At 44.6% G+C, this 20,341-nt stretch overlaps 2 protein-coding genes across 9 annotated transcripts in view; one reads left to right on the forward strand and one right to left on the reverse strand.

Annotated features, from left to right (window-relative positions):
- Positions 1-14,965, reverse strand: part of WDR37 (WD repeat domain 37) — a 37,922-nt gene extending 22,957 nt beyond the window's left edge. For 4 of the 6 annotated variants that reach the window (XM_012188647.4, XM_012188643.4, XM_042229714.1 and 1 more), the window contains exons 1-2: positions 11,605-11,788; positions 1,245-1,422 (exon numbers count right to left, since the gene is read on the reverse strand). In XM_012188647.4, coding sequence (XP_012044037.1) covers positions 1,245-1,382 — 138 coding nt within the window. In that variant the 5' untranslated portion in view covers positions 1,383-1,422; positions 11,605-11,788. Of the gene's footprint in view, positions 1-1,244; positions 1,423-11,604; positions 11,789-12,114 lie in introns of those variants that run through there. The other 2 variants (XM_060397582.1, XM_042229713.2) reach the window with 1 other exon arrangement.
- On the forward strand, positions 11,941-19,027 carry IDI1 (isopentenyl-diphosphate delta isomerase 1). Of its 3 annotated transcripts, XM_060397583.1 has the most exons (6): positions 11,941-12,106; positions 12,423-15,437; positions 15,679-15,851; positions 15,992-16,084; positions 16,506-16,636; positions 17,573-19,027. In XM_060397583.1, the coding sequence occupies exons 2-6, from the start codon at positions 15,289-15,291 to the stop codon at positions 17,888-17,890; spliced, it is 864 nt and encodes a 287-aa protein (XP_060253566.1). In that variant the 5' UTR covers positions 11,941-12,106; positions 12,423-15,288; the 3' UTR covers positions 17,891-19,027. The 3 variants fall into 3 exon arrangements, with proteins under 3 accessions (XP_060253566.1, XP_014955188.3, XP_042085649.1); XM_015099702.4 differs by having other exon boundaries at positions 11,941-15,437; XM_042229715.2 differs by having other exon boundaries at positions 11,941-15,252.
- The last annotated feature ends 1,314 nt before the right edge of the window (positions 19,028-20,341 follow it).

Consider the following 20,341-nt stretch of genomic DNA (forward strand, 5'->3'; position numbering starts at 1 on the left):
TGTCAGAAGAGACAAGGACACAGACACCAGCGAGGAGGAACATGTGAGGACAGAGAAAATTGGGTCCACATCCAGGAAGGAAGCCTCAGGAGGACAAGCCTGCCCACACCTGACCTCCAGCCACCCACCTCCAGGAAGGAGAGAAAAAAGCTAGGGTTCGACCCCTGGGTCAGGAAGATTCCCTGGAGAAGGAAATGGGAACCCACTCCAATATTCTTGCCTGGGAAATCCCATGGACAGAGGAGCCTGGCAGGCTACAGTCCATGGGGTCACAGAGTAGGACATGACTGAGCGCACACACATGCATATATACTTATGCCTGTATAAACATATAGCAGATATATCTACAATTTATTTTACTATAATATATGCTTTTATTTGGAGAAGGCGATGGCACCCCACTCTAGTACTCTTGCCTGGAAAATCCCATGGATGGAGGAGCCTGGTAGGCTGCGGTCCACGGGGTCGCTAAGAATTGGGCACGACTGAGTGACTTCCTTTTCACTTTTCACTTCCATGCATTGGAGAAGGAAATGGCAACCCATTTCAGGGTTCTTTCCTAGAGAATCCCAGGCACGGGGGAGCCTGGTGGGCTGCTGTCTATGGGGTTGCACAGAGTCGGACACTACTGAAGCGACTTAGCAGCAGCAGCAGCAGCAGCAGCAGCAGCAGCAGCAGCAGCAGCATGCTTTTATTTAGACTTAACAACAATGTTCTTTTAAAAACCTAACGTTTTACTCATTATAGAAGAACCAGAAAAAGAAGAAGCAAACTTATCTTTGTCAATAAAATATTAGATCACTTAATAAAAGGGGCATCGAATTATCAGAAAGACATATAATGTAATAAGCAGCAGACAGACTCACACAGCAGACACAGGATAAAGCCAAGAAGTTACTGAAAGATCAGATTCCAAGAACTCCTCAGAGAACAAGGTCATTATACCTGATTCTGCTCTCCTCTTGAGGTTCTGAGACAGAAACCTAAAAGTACACTCTCAATCTGCCTGTGCAAAGAATAAAAAGTAGCCCAGACAATCACACCCATTTATTACAATATGTAACACACTAACCTAGAAACTGAATTCTGCCTCTGCAGGCTGTTGCACTTGACTGTCATTTTCACTGGTCGATGGGAGGCCTGCTTGTGGTAACCCACACTTTCCCTCCACTTTGGAGATCTGTATACACTGGGATATTTTTTCAACATTGCCAACACGATTCACATCTTCACCAGACACTCACCTGTCCCTCTAACATGTCTCTGGGCAGGCCTGTCCTCTCCTGCTCTGAGCTGTTAGTTCTCCGTATGGAAAGGCTGTGAGATTTGCGCTTCTGTTTTGCTTGGCGAGCAGCTGAACAACTCCCGCTTTCTGTGGGCATTACTTCTGGAAGATGAGGTCCTGGTCACTCCTGCAAGATGCTAAACAGGAGCAGGAAAAACAAGTACTGTATTTCTGATATGGCAAACTGAAATGAAGGAAAAACAGGGGATAGGAATGAAACTGCTCACTGCAAATTTCCTTATTATGTTAACTTTACTATGTAAATTAGAATGTGATACACTCACATGTTTTAAGGTAGAGACCACAGCCTTGGTTAAAGAGGTAATTTTTTTATCGAATTTCATGAACACCCTTTTAAAAAAATCAACAGCAGAGAAGCGTTTAAAATAGAGAACTCTCCCTCAACCCACTCTCTGCAGACTCCCCGACTCCCCTGGGGAACCAATTCTAACCGCATTTTTCAGCTAGATTCCAGAGCTATGCCCTCCTAGAGAAATCCGAAGCACATTAAAAAGGTAAAGACAAATAAAATTTTAATGCTTTATTTAACCCATGTTTAAAATACTCTCATCTGAGTCAAGTAAAAAACCCAAATGAGGTCTGTCAGTGTTTGTAAGCTCCAGTTTCCTTCTCACTCACAACACAGCTCACTGGGAACCGGCCAGTTCGCCAGGCTCACCTGCGGTGAGGGCCACCGTCATACAGCACACAAAATCCTGCATGGCATTCCAATATCCACATAACACATTTTCCTTTCCCCATTTTGGACATTATTCATTTCCTGCTACCATCAACAACTCTTCTCAATACAATCACATCACTTAGTTAATATGACTCTGCTGCTGCTGCTAAGTCGCTTCAGTCGTATCCGACTCTGTGCGACCCCATAGACGGGAGCCCACCAGGCTCCTCCGTCCCTGAGATTCTCCAGGCAAGAACACTGGAGTGGGTTGCCGTGTCCTTCTCCAATGCATGGAAGTGAAGAGTAAAAGTGAAGTTGCTCAGTCGTGTCGACTCTTAGCGACCCCATGGACTGCAGCCTATCAGGCTCCTCCACCCATGGGATTTTCCAGGCAAGAGCACTGGAGTGAGTCGCCACTGCCTTCTCCAAGCAGTATATTTACACAGGACACACTCCTTCTTCAACTGCAGATTGATGTTTTGGATATCACTTCCTCATTTTCTGCTCTCACTGGTCCCTTCTCCCAGCATACCTTTGTGAATCCAAGTAATTTTAAGCATATACTTATATTTCTTCCTTCTTCAAACAACCGACAGTATCTGTAGGTCCTCACTGTAAAATGGCTCTCTGGAGCCAGCCCACAGCCCTCCACTCCCCACTCTGCTGCGGCAGAATACGTGTCCTCTGGGGATCCTGAGCTTAGGGCTCTCGGCCTGCCCCCGCCAATGGACCGCAGCCACCTCCTGTGGACTGCTGGCGCTGCTCCCCTGCGGATGCAGCACAGCTGTCTTAACCATGCACCTACTGCAAAAAATTCTGGCCCTTTCCAGTTTTTTACTATTACAAATAAAGCTACTATGACAATAACATAAGTTTCTGCTGAAACTCCAATACTTGGCCACCTGATGCGAAGAGCTGACTCACTTAAAAAAGACCCTGATGCTGGGAAAGATTGAGGGCAGGAGAATGGGACGACAGAGGAAGAGATGGTTGGATGGCATCACCGACTCAAAGGACATGAGTTTGGGTAAACTCCGGGAGTTGGTGATAGACAGGGAGGCCTGGCGTGCTGTAGTTCATGGGGTCACAAAGAGTCATACACGACTGAGTGACTGAACTGAACTGAAGTTTCTACTTCTTCTGACTGCTGTATGTTTACAGGAAAAAAAACAGAGAAGTTTTTAAAAATGTTTGAGATATAAGTCACACACAATCCAGTCGGCCAAAACTTCTAAATTTTGATCAAGTCCTAACTCATCCATTACTTTTAAGACTCATACTTCTAGAGTCATGTCTAAGAACTTTTCAACAATTCCCAAATTTTTCTGTTTCCTTCTTAAAATTTTAGCTTTATCAGTTACATTTAAATTTACAAGCTGTTCTGGGACTGTTTTTTTAATAAAGTGTTTTTTAATCAAGTTTAGATCAAGGTTTTTGGTTTTTTTTTCTGGTTGTATCCTGTTATTCTAGCACTATATGCGAAAGACAATCTATCCTACACCAAATTGAGCAAGTTTGGCATCTTGCTCAAAAATCAATTGGCTATATTTCTATGGGATTATTTCTTGGTTCTCTCTTCTGTTCCACTGTCCTGTGTCATCTTGAAATCAGACATCTTGTGATTTCTACCACATCTTTTTCACAATGTTTTAGCCATCCTACTTCCTTTGCCTTTCCACAGAAATTTAGAATAATCTTATCCGTATCTGCAAAACTCCTAAGGGAACTTTTATAAGAACTGCATTTAATCTGTCCACTAATCCGAAGAGAACTGGCATGTCTATTATATAGAGACTTCCAATCTATGGACACAGAGGATCTGTTTCAGATCCTCTTTGATTTCCTTCCTCAGCTTGTAGTTTTCGCATAAAAGTTCTATATATACCAATAACCCTGAAGATTATATTTTTATACAATTTTAAATTGCTGGTATACAAAAATACAACTGATTTGTGTGTAATAAGCTTGTATCCTACGCTCTTGTTGAACTCATTTACTAGTTCAAGCTTTTTCTGTAGATTATTTAGCATCTCCTATGTGGACTACTGTGTCACGTAAAAAAGGACAACTTCTTCCTTTCTGATCTGTATGCCTTTATTTCCTTTTCTTATCTTACCGATTTGGCTAGAAATTCCAATGCTATGTTGAATTAGAAGTAACAGCAAACATCCTTTCTTTACTCGGATCTTGAGGTAAAAATACTCAGTTTTCACCATTAAGTATATTACCTGTAGGTTTTGGGTAAACACATCGTTTTATCAAGTTGAAAAGTCCCCCCAACTGTTCACATTCTGAGAGTTTCATGAGTGAGTGTCAACTGCGTCATGTTTTTTCTTGAGTTACTTAATATGAGCACATGGCTTTCTTCTAAGCCTCTAACAGGTCAATTACACTGTTGATTTTCAGTATTGATCTAAACCTGCATCCATGGAGTAAACCCTACTTGGGCATGGTGCATACTTCATTGTTTGTTTTCTCATTTTGTTTCTTTTTTCTGCCTTCTTGTAGGTTATTTGAACATTTTTTGGAATTTCGTTCTGATTTCTCTTGTTTTTGAGTTTCTTTTGTATAACTTTTCTTAGTGGCTGCTAAGTTTTCATTATCTTTTCACAGCTTATCAGTCTGCTGACCACCAACGTTCTACCAGTTCCTGGTGAGTGTTGAAGCCTTACTTCCTCCACGTCCCTCTGCCCTCCCCACTGACAACATAATCATCTTAAGTGTTTCCTCCAAACACACTGAGAACCACATCAGGCAACTGTGCTTCAACTTTCAAACCTAAGTCAGAGGAATGTCTATTGAATTTACCAATTCATTTACTCTCTCCATTGTTTCTTCTTCCTTCCTGGTGTTCCTACAGCGTTTCCTTTCTGTTGAACTTCCTCTATTATTTCAGGGTAGCTCTGTTGGTAACAAATCATGTGAATGATGTTTTCACTTGATAGAGAATTCTGATCTGATGGTTCGTTTCCTTCAGCACTTGAAAAACATACTACTTCCTTCTGGCCCCAGCAGTTTGTGATGAGAAATCAACTATAGACAAAGGGACATTTCTCTCTCCCACTGCTTTTTCATCTTTAGTTTCAGAAGCCTGACTATGAGGCACCTTAGCAAATTTCTTTGAATTTATCTTGCCTGGGTTTCACCATACGTTTTAAATATATAGGTTTATGGCTTGCCAAACTTGGTAAATACCTAGCCAGTGTTTCTTCAAACATATTTTCAGCCCCACTGTCTCTCTCCTCTCTTCCTGATAAGGACAAGTCTCTTGTTAAAAGGCACAGGTCCCAGGGATTCAGTTTACTTTTTTCCAGTCTATTTTCTCTCTAATGTTCAGACTGAGTAATTTTCATTATTTTATCATCAAGTTCATGGATTTCACAAGCTCACTACTGTACTCCCCAACTCCAAAATTTCCATTTGTTTCTTCTTTACATGCCATATTTTCTTCCTGAGATTTTCTATTTTTCATTTGCTTCAAGTGTTAATATCTCCTCACTGAAAATTTTATCACGACTGCTTTAAAATCCTGTCAAACAATTCTAATATCTGCATCGGTCCTATGTAGCTGTTAGCTACCTTTTCTGATTCAAGCTGACATTTTCCCCCTCGGTGTGAGAAGCCTCAGGATGCTGGGTGTTGTTACCAGACATGAGACCTGATCTAAGTCTTTCAGCAGGCCTCTTCTGATACTGGCCCAGCCAACAAACAAGGGTATGGCCTTGTTTCTGCTATGTGGATATAGAAAGTGGGGATGGAAGCAAGTGCTCCCCGTTCCGCCTCCTCTGACCCAGGAGGAAGTACCCCTTTGCCAATGCCGGGTGAAACTCTCTTGGCCTCTATTCACACCACTGAGCTGAACCTAGGGCACCTTGTTACTGTGCCATTCCAAGCTTCATCACCACAGGTGGTGGTAAAATTCCTGAACTTTTGCTAGATTTCTTCTGAGGCCATTCCAATGGGAAAGAAGAGGGTGTTCTTTGTTATCGCACAACAGAAATGAGAACCCAGCTTCTCACCAGGCCTCTCTGATCCCACCCAGCACAGTGTGGTCCCCACAAGGCTTGTCAGGAGTCAGAAACTAGATTCCCTACCCAACCTGGGACACTCAGCGCGAGGTGGGGCCGCAATGTTTTCTAAGCATGTCCTGTCTGGCAGGCTGTCCCTTTCCTGGTCTTCTCGTCAAAGGCCAGCTTTCTCGGGGCTTGCTGAGCCCTTTAGCATTGTTGGGTTGAGGCTGCTCAAGGCCCAAGGCTAGGATGTATGGGACAAGAGGAAAGCCCAGGGAACTTAGCCCTGAGCCAGTTCTCAGGTCCCCATACACCTACAGTTTTCTTTCTTCTCGCCACTTTTCAGTCTGATATTTGTTTTTGTTTGTTTATTTGTTTTGCATTTAATGTCCACTGTTTTTAGCTGTACTTAGTGGGAGCAACAGGAAAAGTATACACCTACTCTAAAGCCAGAGATCTTCTGACTCTCCAATTGAACATGTGTAGGCCTTGTACAAAAGATAACAAAAAAGTAAGTACATTCAAGTTGGTCAATTAGTTCTTTGTGTTTAGGTTTTAAAATTTGAAACTCACTAATTTATTAAAATTATCACTTTTTGCAGAGGAGATCAGTCCTGGGTGTTCTTTGGAAGGACTGATGCTAAAGCTGAAACTCCAGGACTTTGGCCACCTCATGCGATGAGTTGACTCACTGGAAAAGACTCTGATGCTGGGAGGGATTGGGAGCAGGAGGAGAAGGGGACGACAGAAGATGAGATGGCTGGATGGAATCACTGACTCGATGGACGTGAGTTTGAGTGAACTCCAGGAGTTGGTGATGGACAGGGAGGCCTGGCGTGCTGCGATTCATGGGGTCGCAAAGAGTTGGACACGACTGAGCAACTGAACTGAACTGAACTGATACAGACAAAATTTAACTCTCAAATGTTTTTTAAGAAGGACACTTAATAAGATAAGTTTTTATCTCTCAAATTCTCATTAAAAAAAAAAAACTTCCATTCTCCTTGCTTTTTTGGATACTCTATCTGTCAAAGCCAGCCACAAGGCCAACCCCCATTCAAGCAGAGGGCAGAGGCTTCACCTACCGAAAGGACAATAAGAATCTGTGTTATCCATCACACCTTATTTCACTCACATGAGTTTGACAGTCATACAAACCTAAGTCCCCATCAACTCCTCAAAGGGCTGGCTCTCTTCCATCATGAAGCCTCAGCTTGAATGTCACTTCCTAGGACAGCTTCCCTTGAAGACCACTAGCCACACAGCATCTCATGACTCTCGCTATGCTTGTATTTACATGCTATTTATGATTTGCTCACTAAATAAGCGTTTCCCCCACTACACAATCAACACAGTGAGGACTGGGACACAGTAAATTGGGGCCACTACTGTATATGTACTGTATTTGTTAGGCCTGACATAAACATATCCTCAAATATCTGATGGCTGGATGAACACTACGTCTACCACTGACAGACTGTGTAACCCTGGTCAAGTTACTTAACCACCTTCTGAAGGCTTAACTCTGTATCTTTAAAGCAGGGATAATAATAGCACTACTTCATTAAGTCACTCACCAGTATTCCTCTCATCTGGATGGGCTGAGCACTGGGAATGCTGTAGTGAACAAAACAGGCTTGGTTCCTACCTTCTCAGAATGCTTAAGAGTTGAGTTGGAAGACAGATATTATACACACAATCTCATAACTTATTACAGAAGTTATAAATTGTGAGGAGGGCTACAAAAGACATGTGCAAATATTATGAGACCAGCTATTAGCTAAACAGTTACAAAGATTATTCTGAAAGGCCGGCATCCAAATTGAGATGGAAGAATTCCTAAGAGTTAACCACATGGAAAACAGAAAAGGGAGTAGATATTTCAAGGACAGGAATAGCATGTGAAAATGCCCAGATATTAAAAAACAAATACTACATCTGTAACACAGCAAACAATGGACAGAACAGTGCAAGGTAAGTGGAGAGATAGGCTTAGAATCTAATCTTTTGTTTACAGTTTATCCTAAAATAAAAGGAAAGTCACTTAGAACTTTTTAAGCAAATAAGCAACAGTAGACTGGCTGCTCGGAGAAGGCAACGGCACCCCACTCCAGTACTCTTGCCTGGAAAACCCCATGGACAGAGGAGCCTGGTGGGCTGCAGTCCATGTGGTTGCAACGAGTCGGACACGACTGAGCGACTTCACTTTGACTTTTTACTTTCATGCACTGGAGAAGGAAATGGCAACCCATTCCAGTGTTCTTGCCTAGAGAATCCCAGGGACGGGGGAGCCTGGTGGGCTGCCATCTATGGGGTCGCAAGAGTCGGACACGACTGAAGCAACACAGCAGCAGCAGCAGCAGACTGGCTGCTATGTGAAAAATACACTACAAGGTAAGACGACCATGAATGGAGAAGCCAATTAGGCAGTTACTGAAACAGTCGAGGTAATAGATTATAACAGTTAAGCTTAGAGGAGGATGAATGGATTGGGGTGGGCAGGGGGAAGAAGAGAGAGGTAACAAGGAGAGCCCCTTTCTGAGGCAGTAGGTAGGTGAAACAGAGGTCAGATTACCAAGAAGAGACAGCAGATATGGAGAAATCAGGACCTAATACTGAATGTATTATGTTTTTGCAATGCCTTTGAATGTCAAAATACAAGGAGGCAGGGGTATACAGGTTTAGAGATGAAAAGAGAACTACAGAACATATATAAAACTGGGAGAAGTCTACACTGACAGTAAAGACGGGTTCTTTGACCCCATCATGCCTCTAAGTCCAATACCTTACTATCTTTAACTGCTCTTCTGCACACAAGGGGGGGAAAGTGTATTACTGGTATATATAGGCAACACAGTATAAAACTGTCTCTCACGAAAAATTATTTTTGATGGAAAATGACGGAACAAACCTTTTTCAGGAAATTTAGATCTGAAAAATTTGAGCTATAGAAATTAGAGACAGTTGAGACAAAAGTATAAAGAAAAACTATGGCAGAATCTGTGGTTGGCAGAATTTTACATACACACAAAAAAGATACTGATATTTAATTTAAAATATTTGAACATAAATTCTTTAAGCAACTCATATGATCCCACTGAACTTTTTAATAACTTTTTAATAGAAGCATTTAGAAACTATTTATCTGCCATATACAAAAGTTGTCCAAGAAATCAAAGTGGCTTAAAGGAATCTTAACCAGAAATTATATTCTTCACTTTAAAAAATAAAGGTCCCAGGTGGAAGAGGCAAAAATGAGCCTACTGGGGTGCTGCGAATGTTCCCTATCTTGATCTGGTTTATGCTTATACAAAAATGTATAGGAATGTCGCTCAGTCGTGTCCAACTCTTTGCGACCTCATGGACTGTAGCCTACTATGCTCCTCTGTCCATGGGATTTTCCAGGCAATAGTACTGCAGTGGATTGCCATTTCCTTCTCCAGTGGATCTTCCTGACCCAGGATGTATATACAGGTAAAAATCCACAGAGCTGCACATTTATAACTAGCACATTGTATGAATTTACTCTATGTTTTACTCAATAAAAAACAACTCCCAGGCTAAAAAAAATAGGAAGGTATATATAATTCTCTTTTCAGCAAGCACACATGTTAAATGACTAACTTCATAAAGCATCTCAGTTATTAAGATTTTCAACACAGAAATTTATCCCAGCCACCTCACAGTTCATGTTATGTTTTTTAAAGGAACAAACATATCAAAACCCTTTTTCACAAAGCTCAAGAAAAAAACGAGACTATCTCTAAATATTTCAATCAAGCAAGTAAAATAGCAGAAAGCTTCTCTTTCCTCCCTTAAGAATGTCATAAGTAGAAATACTCTGGTAAACGTAAACTGCGAAGTTAATGCATTCCAAAGGTTCTACAAATTGCTTACACAAAGTGTGAAAATTGCAGTATTAACCTTCCTTCCACCTCAACGATAGTCTCCCTTAAGGATCACATAACCAGCTTGTCCAGCGTCTGTATCTTCAGTAGAAATAAGCAGTCTTCTTCACTACTAACTTGTAAGATTCTCACTCCAACCTGTCCCTGAGCCTTGAACCCCCTCCCTCAACCCCATGAACCACCTGGTGCTACTCTGGGCTTTGCCTGCTTTTGTCGGTCACCTCACCAAACAGTCAATGTACTGGTCATCTTTTCCCACTCATCAATTTCTACACAAACACACACATTTCAAATAATTACAAATATGAAAGAGGTTTTGGTTCTCCAAAGAGGTTTTAGCTCTTGTTTAGTCACTAAGTCGTGTCCAACTCTGCGACCCCAAGGACTGTAGTCCTCCAGGGTCCTCTGTCCATGGGATTTCCCAGGCAAGAATACTGGAGTGGGTTCCCATTTCCTTCTCCAGGGAATCTTCCTGACCCAGGGATCAAACCTGTGTCTCCTGCATTGGCAGGCAGGTTCTTTACCATCTGAGCCACCAGAGAAGCTTCATGACAGGGCACATGACCTCATTAAACAGCAGGTTTAATGAATTAAAGGTCCTGTTGGTTTTTTTAAATCCAAAAAAGGGAACTACCTCCAAGAATCCAACCTCCCTATCCTATTGGTCAAGTATATCAATTTAATATAAACTCTCCTTCTGCACAACTGGTTTGCCCTTGCATGCCACATGCCTACTATACCCTACAAACAAAACAATACTCACAATTTCAAACTCAGTGGCGTTTTTAAACACTTTTGGCCAAAGAAAAATACTGACTAAATAGTAAATGTCATGAACGTTAATAGCATGCAAAAAAAAATGGTTAAAAGCTATACTCTACATGTGGCATTTAATAATACAAAACGTAGCTGAAAAGCCGATAGGTTTTTCATAGTCCTTCACTGTAAAAGTACCCTTACTGAATTCCGGAAGACAAACGACAAACTCAGCTGCTGAGTAACATCAACCAAAGGCAGCCCCGCAGTCCAGCCTCGGTAAACAGGCTAAAGGTGTCCCGTCGTCCACCCAGCCGAAGGCACGCTCACCAGTTCTGGACCTGATGCTGGACTGGGGGTATCTCTAACAGGAAAACCACCAGCGCTACTTAAAGACCTTAATTATTAAAAGAAGGAGCTCGCATCAAGGATGAACTTCTTAACTGTCGAGTCGTCGTCTTAGAAGAAGCAGCACTTGGGAATTCAGAGCGCCGTCGGTACTCCCGGGGGAAGGGGCTGAGGGCGTCAGCTCGCAACCAAGGCACAGCAGGTGCGCGCTGCTGCCCGATTCTGGGGAGGAAGGAAACGCGCCGGGGCCTCCGTGAGAGCACCCGGAAGGACGCGAGACTGGACAGGGCCCGCCGCTCCAGCCCAAGGTCGCGGCGCCCCTCGCGAGGTTCCACACCCCCAATGGGGCCTGGGGACCCCGGGCTCCGTGACACGCTCGCGGGTGGGAGGGTCCCGGAGGCCGCGAAGGACCCGCCTCCCCAGCCGCTCTGGGCGAGGGGCGTGCGTTCCAACTCCGTCAAGAACCGGCCGGGCTGGAGGTCGGAGAGGGGCGCGAAATCAGGGCCCAGGTCCGGGTGCGCGGGGCCCCCAGGACAACCCGGCCCAGCGGAGGCCGCCGCCGCCGCACAGCCTCCGGCTGCGGTCCCGGGCTGAAGATGGCGGGCCAGCACTCACCTGTCACGCCGCCGCCAAGCGCACCGCTGCGCAGTGCCACCCGCACAGTGAGCTGCCGCCCGTGTCTTCCCAGCCACGCGGGGCACGGGACCGACGCGGACTCACAGGACCCTGAGTCCCCGCCTAAAAGCGGCCCCAACACCCGGCAGCCCAACGCCCCACACTTCCGGCGCCGGAAGTCCCCGCCCCGCCTCCGCCCCACGCCGGAAACCCCTCCCGCCATCCTCCACGCGCAGGCCCGACGGGAAGTTCCGCCTCCACCCCGAGGCTGGAACCGCCGGAAGTCCAGTCCATCGCAGGAAGTCCCACCCGCTGCCCGCGGGGGCGGGGATCCTCAAGTGGGTGGCGGCGGCCCTCAAGTGGGTCGCGGCGGCGGCGAATACACAGCTGGGCCCAGGGACCACCCGGCCCTCGCCCTGCGGTGTCGGCGCCCATCTGAAATCCCCGCAGAGGGCCGATGGGCGGCGGGTGCCCGTGGCGCGGGGGCGCTGAGGACCTGCGGGTACTCACGGCGGCGGGGGCCCAAGGGCGTCGCGGGCGGGCGCAGGTCGGCGTCCATCTGGACCCGGGTCGGGTCTCTGGAGCCGCCGGCCCCAGTCGGAACCGCCTCGTGTTCCGGGAACCGCTTCCCGGGCGTCGCTTCCCGGAGCGGCGCGGGCGAGACGGCTGCGCGCGGATCCCGGCGGATCTGCGGAGGGTGACTCACCCCCTGCAGCCTCCGGTCTGAAATGTGTGTTCGCCATTGGCTGCGGAGACGAAAGAAAGGCAGCGTCTCGCCGCGAAAGGTGGGACCTGATGGCCTTCTTGTCCTTGTACAGGTTGGAAAAATTACAGGGTGCGCAGGCAGCCTCTGCTCTAGGAACAACCAGCTGGGCGTTTAAAGTCCTAAAGCAAAGACGAAATCAGACGCGTGGGAGCATTTTTTTTTTTTAATACAGATTAAAGCTCATCATTCGAATTGGAGAAGCATTAGTACGATTGTTGCACAAGAAACAAACTCGACGTATTTGGGGATTCGAATAGCCACAAAGTTTGTGCAGTAATACCCGAGGTTACTTCAATATTCAGTATAATAAAAGTTTATTGCTAGAATCAATTATATAAGGTGAACTTAGGGTTTCAAGCTTGATGGTTGTAACTACCATTCAACTAGTAATTTTATTAGGGACCTAATATGCACAAGGCATTCTGCAGGGCGAGGGAGCAAGTAGAATGCCGGGTGAACCACAGTATCAGCTCCCAATTGATTCAGGTGCTAATATGTGGTTTTATTTTGCAGCACAGTATCAACAGTTTGGGTGAAACTTAGGATGTTGTTATAATTGAGGTAATCTTTTCTCTGCTATATTTAGAATTCTATAAAAGTCAACCATGACTGTAAAGAAGTGTCACAAAAATAAGAGGGGAAAGGAATCAACACTTTAAGGGCCTGCTGTGTGCCAGGCACATAACATATTAACTTGTCTGATCCTCAGGCCAACCTAATAAAGTGCTGATCGAAACTGCGATGAGGTACCACCTCACACTGGTCCAAATGGCCATCATCAAAAAGTCCACGAATAGTAAATGCTGGTGAGGGTGTGGAGAAGAGGGAACCTACAGCCACTATGGAGAACAGTGTGGAGGTTCCTTAAAATAAAACTACAACTACCATATGATCCAGCAATCCCACAACTGACCATATATCTGGACAAAACTCTTAATTTCAAAAGATACATGTACCCCCAAATGTTCACAGCAGCACTATTCACAATAGCCAAGCCATTAAGCAATCTGAATGTCCATCAACAAATGGAATGGATAAGAGACATGGTGTGTATACATATACACACACAATTGATAAAAAAGATGTGTGTATACACACACTCGTGTGCGTGTGCACGATGGCATACTACTCATTAAAAAAAAGAAACCTTTTGCACCATGAATGGGCTTCCCTTGTAGCTCAGTCGGTAAAGAATTTGCTTGCAGTGCAGGAGGCTCAGGTTCGATCCCTGGGTTGGGAAGATCGCCTGGAGAAGGAAATAGCAACCCATTCCAGTATCCTTGCCTGGAAAATCTCATGGACAGAGGAGCCTGGTGGGCTGCAGTCCATGGGGTTGCAAAGAGTCAGGCATAACTGAGCAACTAACACTTTTTACAACATGAATGAACCTAGAGATTGTCGCAGTGTGAAGAAAGTCAGCAAAACATATTTGTAGGTGGGATCTAAGTTCAGTTCAGTCACTCCAGTCGTGTCCTACTCTGCGACCCCATGGACTGCAGCATGCCAGGCTTCCCTATTCATCAACTCCCTGAGGTTGCTCAAACTTACGTCCATCTTCATGTCCATGGAGTCAGCGATGCCATCCAACTATCTATGATACAAATGAACTGTAATTTACAGAACAGAAATAAACACAAAAAACAAACTTAGGCCTACCAAAAAGGAAAGGTGGGATGGATAAATTATATTGGGATTAACATATACACTACTATATATAAACAGAATCCAAGGATTTACTGTGTACCACAGGGAACTAACTTTATTCAACATCTTGTAATAACCTATACTGTTAAAGAATGTGTAAACTATCTTTTTGCTGTACACCATAAACTAACATAAATCGACTGAAGTACAAATTATTCTGAATTGAACTTAAAACATGCGAGCATGCTAAGTAGCTTCAGTTGTGCCAACTCTGTGCGACCCCATGGACTGTAGCCCTCCAGGCTCCTCTGTCCACGGGATTTTCCAGGCAAAAATACTGGAGAAGGTTGCCAGGCCCTCCTCCAGGGGATCCTCCCAACCCAGAGATGAAGCCCACGTCTCACATCGCCTGCATTGGCAGGTGAGTTCTTTACCACTAGCACCACCTGGGAAGTCCAATTAAGCGTGAGGATGTTATAATTAGCTGTCAAAACTCAAAAACCTAGTATGCAATGGAGCAAAGACTGGATTAAAATCCAGGTCCACATCAAAGCTCACGTTTTTCACAGTGAGCAGTTTTACCTTCCCAGGTAAGCGCTTTCCTTTGATAGCGCTGCTGTAACAAAATGCCACAAATCAGGCTTAAACAACATAAATTTATTGTCTCAGGTCTGGAGGCTTGAGGTCCAGGATCAAGGTGCCAGTCGGAGCTGGTTCCTGCTGAGACCTGTGACAGGGAATCTGTGCCATTCTCTCTCTCTCGCCTTCCGGTGGTTTGCCAGCAACTCCCGACTGGCAGAGGTCGTTTTCTAACTCCTTTCCTTCACAAATAGTGACAAACTTGTCTGGCTACTTTGAAGTCGCCACACTACCCGGCAGGGAAAGCTCACGCTCACCAACAGGTCTGTTTAGCTCACAGAACGGCTTCACGCAAGCGCCTCCCCGCGCCTCAGGCCGCGAGCGCGCGGAGACGCCTGACGTCAACGCGCCGCGAGCGCAAAGCTTCAGCGCGTCGATTGGCTAGAGCGGCCGAGGGCAAGACGTAAGCGGACGCTCACTCGGCCCCTAGTCAGCAAGTGCCCTCTATAAAGCCGTTGCGCACTCGAGGAGCGTCATCTCAGCTGTGTACCGAAGACACCAAGAGCACCCGTGCTGCAGCCTGGAAGAAGGTTCCACAGCCCAGAGCCGTGGGAGGAGACACCTGGAGATCAGGAGTGGCGCCACCGCGCGACCGTGACGTGGGTCGCGGGCTGGCGCACCATTGGCCGGCAGGAATGTGGCGCGCCCTGGCGCCGGCGCGGGCAATTGGCCGCGCGGCCTCGGGGGGCGGGACTCGGGCCGGAGGCGGGGCCCGTGCCTTGGGGCGGGGTCTGAGGGAGACTCGTCTGGCGGCGCAGCTTTCAGCGGACCGCTCGTGTGCGAGGTACGGAGGAAAGAGTCTGTGAGGTGCCGGGAGGCGGGCAGGGTTCCGGGCTCTGCGCGCTGAGGGGCGGGCCGAGCGCTTCCGGATCGCATCCCGTAGTCTAACCCAACCGTGTGGGGAAGTAGCCGGAGGCCCGCGGTCTCCGGCGTGTGGGCAGCACGGGGGGCTGTAAGCGCGGCCCGGGGCCCGGCGCTGGGGAGGCGGTGGGGGCGTCCTCCGACTCTGGGACCCCCGCCCCCAGGTTCCCGGGGCGGCGCGGAGGCTGGGCGGCGATGCCGGAGGTGAGCACGGACGAGCTGGACGAGCAGCAGGTGCAGCTCCTGGCGGAGATGTGCATCCTCATCGACGAGAACGACCGGAGGATCGGGGCGGAGACCAAGAAGAACTGCCACCTGAACGAGAACATTGAGAGAGGTGCCCGCGAGGGCGGCGGGCGGCGGGCCGGGGTCCTCGGGCGCAGGGAGGGCGGGGATCCCACGTCGCCCCCTATGGCCGCCCGAGCCCTTGCGAGCCCCAGACAGAGACTCAGGGCGTCGCATCTCTCTCGCCGCCAGGGCTGTTGCACCGAGCTTTCAGTGTCTTCCTGTTCAACACCGAGAACAAGCTGCTGCTGCAGCAGAGGTCAGACGCTAAGATTACCTTCCCAGGTAAGTGCTCACCCTTTGTATGTTGTTGGCAGCTGCACGTGCTTTGATTTGTTTGATTTGTCACGTGCAATTTCTGGTAGCCGAGATCAGAAAATTCTAGTCAGTTGCTGAGTTTTATTTTCTTCGCACGAGAAGCTTGTACGGTGGATGCAACCTAATAAATAAAGCAGCAGTAAAGGATAAGAGCTGCTAGGTAGGTTTAGATGTGTCTGTAATCATTTGTGTCTTATACACAAGACCATTTAACCGTTTGGGTTAAGAAAGCATTCATAAAAATGTACATCTACCTGTGTCTTTCACAAAATTCTCCAGAATCTTTTGTTGTTGTTGTTACTTTTTAAACTTAGTTTTCTTAATCTTCCTAACCTATTTTTCAGGAAAATTTTATCTCTGTATATTTATAAACATTAACATGTTCCAGGGTGTTTTACTAATACTTGCTGTAGTCACCCGTTAAGCAACCCGAGTGAGCTGGAAGAAAATGATGCTATTGGAGTAAGAAGAGCAGCACAGAGGCGGTTAAAGGCCGAACTCGGAATTCCCATGGAAGAGGTAACCCACCATACCAGCTGAAATGTATTTAGAATACATTAAAACAATTAACAAAACTTTAAAGTGTAGCTCTCTGCTTTGTATCACTTGGTTTTTTTAGGCCCAAAAAAAGCCCATTGAATAAGTCAAATTTTGACTTCATAATACTTGTAGATACTTAACTCTACCACGATCGGTTGATCTATTAACCAGTATATAAAGTTAACTGTTTTATAATTGACCAAGGGTGAGTATTTTCTTGTGAACTACAGACCTGACTGGGTGAATTGAAATTATCCTCTTGTTCCTGGAATTGTCCCCTTTTAATAAGACCTGAATGAATTAAAGTATCTCTCTTATCTAGTTAAAATGGGAATTTTTTTTCCTGCTATGAATTAAGATGCAAGGGGGAATGTCACACTTCTAGTTTGCATGACTCTATTTTCTTTAATATACATTTTTCAATAAATTTTCTAGTTCTGGTCCTTTGGGAAAAATTTCAGACTTGAAACTATTTAATACTATTTCAAGTATACATATTTTCCTGGGTCGGGAAGATCCCCTGGAGAAGGGATAGGCTACACACTCCAGTATTCTTGGGCTTCCCTGGTGGCTCAGCTCTTAAAGAATCTGCCTGCAATGAGGGAGACCTGGGTTCAGTCTCTGGGTTGGGAAGATCCCTTGGAGACGGGAACAGCTAACCACTCCAGTATTCTGATCTGGAGAATTCAATGGATTGTATTAAGTAGTCCATGGGGTCACAGTCAGACATGACTGAAAGACTTTCACTTTCACAGTATATATACTTTATGTATTTTGTGTATTAACAGGAAATTGACGTTTCAAAAATTATTCTAAAACTACTTCTGTTGTTCAAGGTATTACTGAAATGTAGTGGGTTGATTTAGATTGTTTTTTGTTGATGTTTTGGAGGTTTTTCTTTTTTTTTTACCCTAGGTTCCTCCAGAGGAAATTAATTATCTAACACGTATTCACTACAAGGCTCAATCTGATAGTATCTGGGGAGAACATGAAATTGACTACATTTTGTTGGTGAAGAAGAACGTGACCTTGAATCCAGACCCCAATGAGATTAAAAGCTATTGCTATGTAACAAAGGAAGAATTAGAAGAACTTCTAGACAAGGCAGCCCATGGTGAAATTAAGATAACCCCATGGTTTCAAATTATTGCAGATACTTTTCTCTTTAAGTGGTGGGATAACTTAAATCGTTTGAATCTGTTTGTTGACCATGAGAAAATACACCGAATGTAAAAGTGGAGATGAATGGTTACTAAAGTACTGAAGAATTTCTCTAGCTAGTAAACTTAAAATGAACTTGAAAAAAATCTGGTTCCCCACTGGAACTCTCCTTGGAAATACTGATACTTTACAACCAGAATTTGTATAGAAAAGAATTCTTGATTTTATGTCATACACCCCATATACATGTGCTGCAATTTGTAAAAAAAAATTTGAGAGATTATACAAAGAGAACAAAATAAACTTAACCTGTCTAAACAAATGGTTATGACACATTTAAACAAACAAGTGGAGTTCATTTTTTATATATTGTGATAAACATTTTCAGAAGACTTGTATAGCACTTTACTATCTGCCAGGTGCTTGACATATCTTTAAACTTTTATCATGGTCCAGAAAAATGTGGAATGGAAGCATTTGCTTATCTACTTCAAAACATTGCAGTTTAACTTTCCATGTTGAGATAAAATATAGTAGAGCAGTTCAAGGAAATTAAATGGCATGATTTTTGTCACTGAAAGTTAATTTTGTTGTTTAATCATTCTGAAAGTATTTTTGATACTTAAAAGTCTAGCATTGATTTTGGTAGGGACATTGGCTGGGTGAAGTCATTTAAATAGTCCATGCCAATTAGTAAAGTCTTGTTTTAAGAATTACTAGGAACACAGACTATTTGTAAAATGGAACTTGGGTCAGTTGAGTCATACTCAACAACAGGATCTTTTAACTGTGGCACTGCAGTTTAGGCTGGATAATTCTTTTTGAAGGTTCATCCTTTGCCTTGTATAGCAGCATCCTTAGGTTCTACCCAAAAAATGCCTTTGGCACCCCTCCTGCCATGGCAGCCCCAGTGACACCATATGTGAAATGTCTTCTGGAGGACTTGTCTGCAGTCAGGCCATGTTGTAGGAAAATTAACCATAAACAGGTTAATATTCATGTTAAATAGATTTGGGTTATGGAATATGTATATATTATTATTATTTGAACTGTACCTTGACTAATGGTACTTTTTTAAACTCTTGCCACAGATATTTCACATTTGAGACCTTAAGACTGCTTTATTATCCTTAAATGCTATTAATTTCAGGCAAAACTGTAGCAAATGTTAACTTTATCTAACAATAAAAATAAATTACCACATCTTGATACTGTTGTCTAATTTGTTATAGCTTCAATACAGTAATAAGTGAAAAGTCCTATGGTAGCTTAAGCATGGTAAATGCATTCAAAATGCATTTATATTATTTCTAGTCCTTTAGCTTACAAAAAACTTGGTAACTACAATGGCTACTGCTTGCTGTGTGGGCAGTGGTGTCTTACATTTAGATTGTGGACAAAGCACTGACAGCAGGTACAGAGCAAAAGTACCATCTATTAAACTTTATTGATATTCCTGTTTTGTTCATGCATTGTTTTTTCTGACTGTCTCCATCATCCTGTATCTTGAACAGCTTTAAAGCAGCTGTTTTACAATCTTTTGTCTAGTAAGTCTGCCATCTGGTCTTCCTGAAGGATAGTTTCCTAGTTTTTTTCCTTTAATGGACCACACTTTCCACACTGTTTTTGTATAGGAGTTTTTAGTTGTGGGTATCTGCCTCCTGAGGTCTTCAGGTCTCAGTTCTTTTTCCAAATGTGTTTCTTTTTTGTCAACATGTTGACTTACTAAATTCCTGAGCATGCAGTGCTTTTTGAAGTCATAATTCTTTAATCTCTAGCTCTCAAAAGGCTAAAAAAGGGAAAAAATGCAGGGGAAAAAATAAGCACTGGCCTTTCAAATTCCGCTGGCAGGTATCCATCTGTTTACACCTCTGCCATCAGAAGCAGCAACTGCCAATCAAAAATCCCAGTATTCAGAGGACAAGGCCCTTTAAGGGCTCAATCTGATGCCAACAGGCAGCTCCAGAAAACACTGGCACAGTAACCAACTCAGGATTGGGAGTGGGAAGACAGGCTGATGCTGAGCCACAGGGGCTAAAACTGACCCAAACTGGTTTACCACCAAGGCTTCCCCGCCACAGGAAGAGGGCAGCCTTTAAACTCCAAGAGTCCCAAAGAGTCAGCAGTTTCTGCCAGAGGAAAATTCTGAAAGAGATGGGAAAACCAGACAACCTGATCTGCCTCTTGAGAAACCTGTATGTAGGTCAGGAAGCAACAGTTGGGACATAGAACAACAGACTGGTTCCAAATAGGAAAAGGAGTACGTCAAGGCTGTATATTGTCACCCTGCTTATTTAAATTGTATGCAGAGTACATCATGAGAAACGCTGGGCTGGAAGAAGCACAAGCTGGATTCAAGATTGCTGGGAGAACTATCAATAACCTCAGATATGCAGATGACACCACCCTTATGGCAGAAAGTGAAGAACTAAAGAGTCTCTTGAGGAAGGTGAAAGAGGAAAGTGAAAAAGTTGACTTAAAACTCAACATTCAGAAAACTAAGATCATGGCATCCAGTCCCAT

Source organism: Ovis aries, chromosome 13 (assembly GCF_016772045.2).
Source record: "Ovis aries strain OAR_USU_Benz2616 breed Rambouillet chromosome 13, ARS-UI_Ramb_v3.0, whole genome shotgun sequence".
Taxonomy (NCBI): Eukaryota; Metazoa; Chordata; class Mammalia; order Artiodactyla; family Bovidae; genus Ovis; species Ovis aries.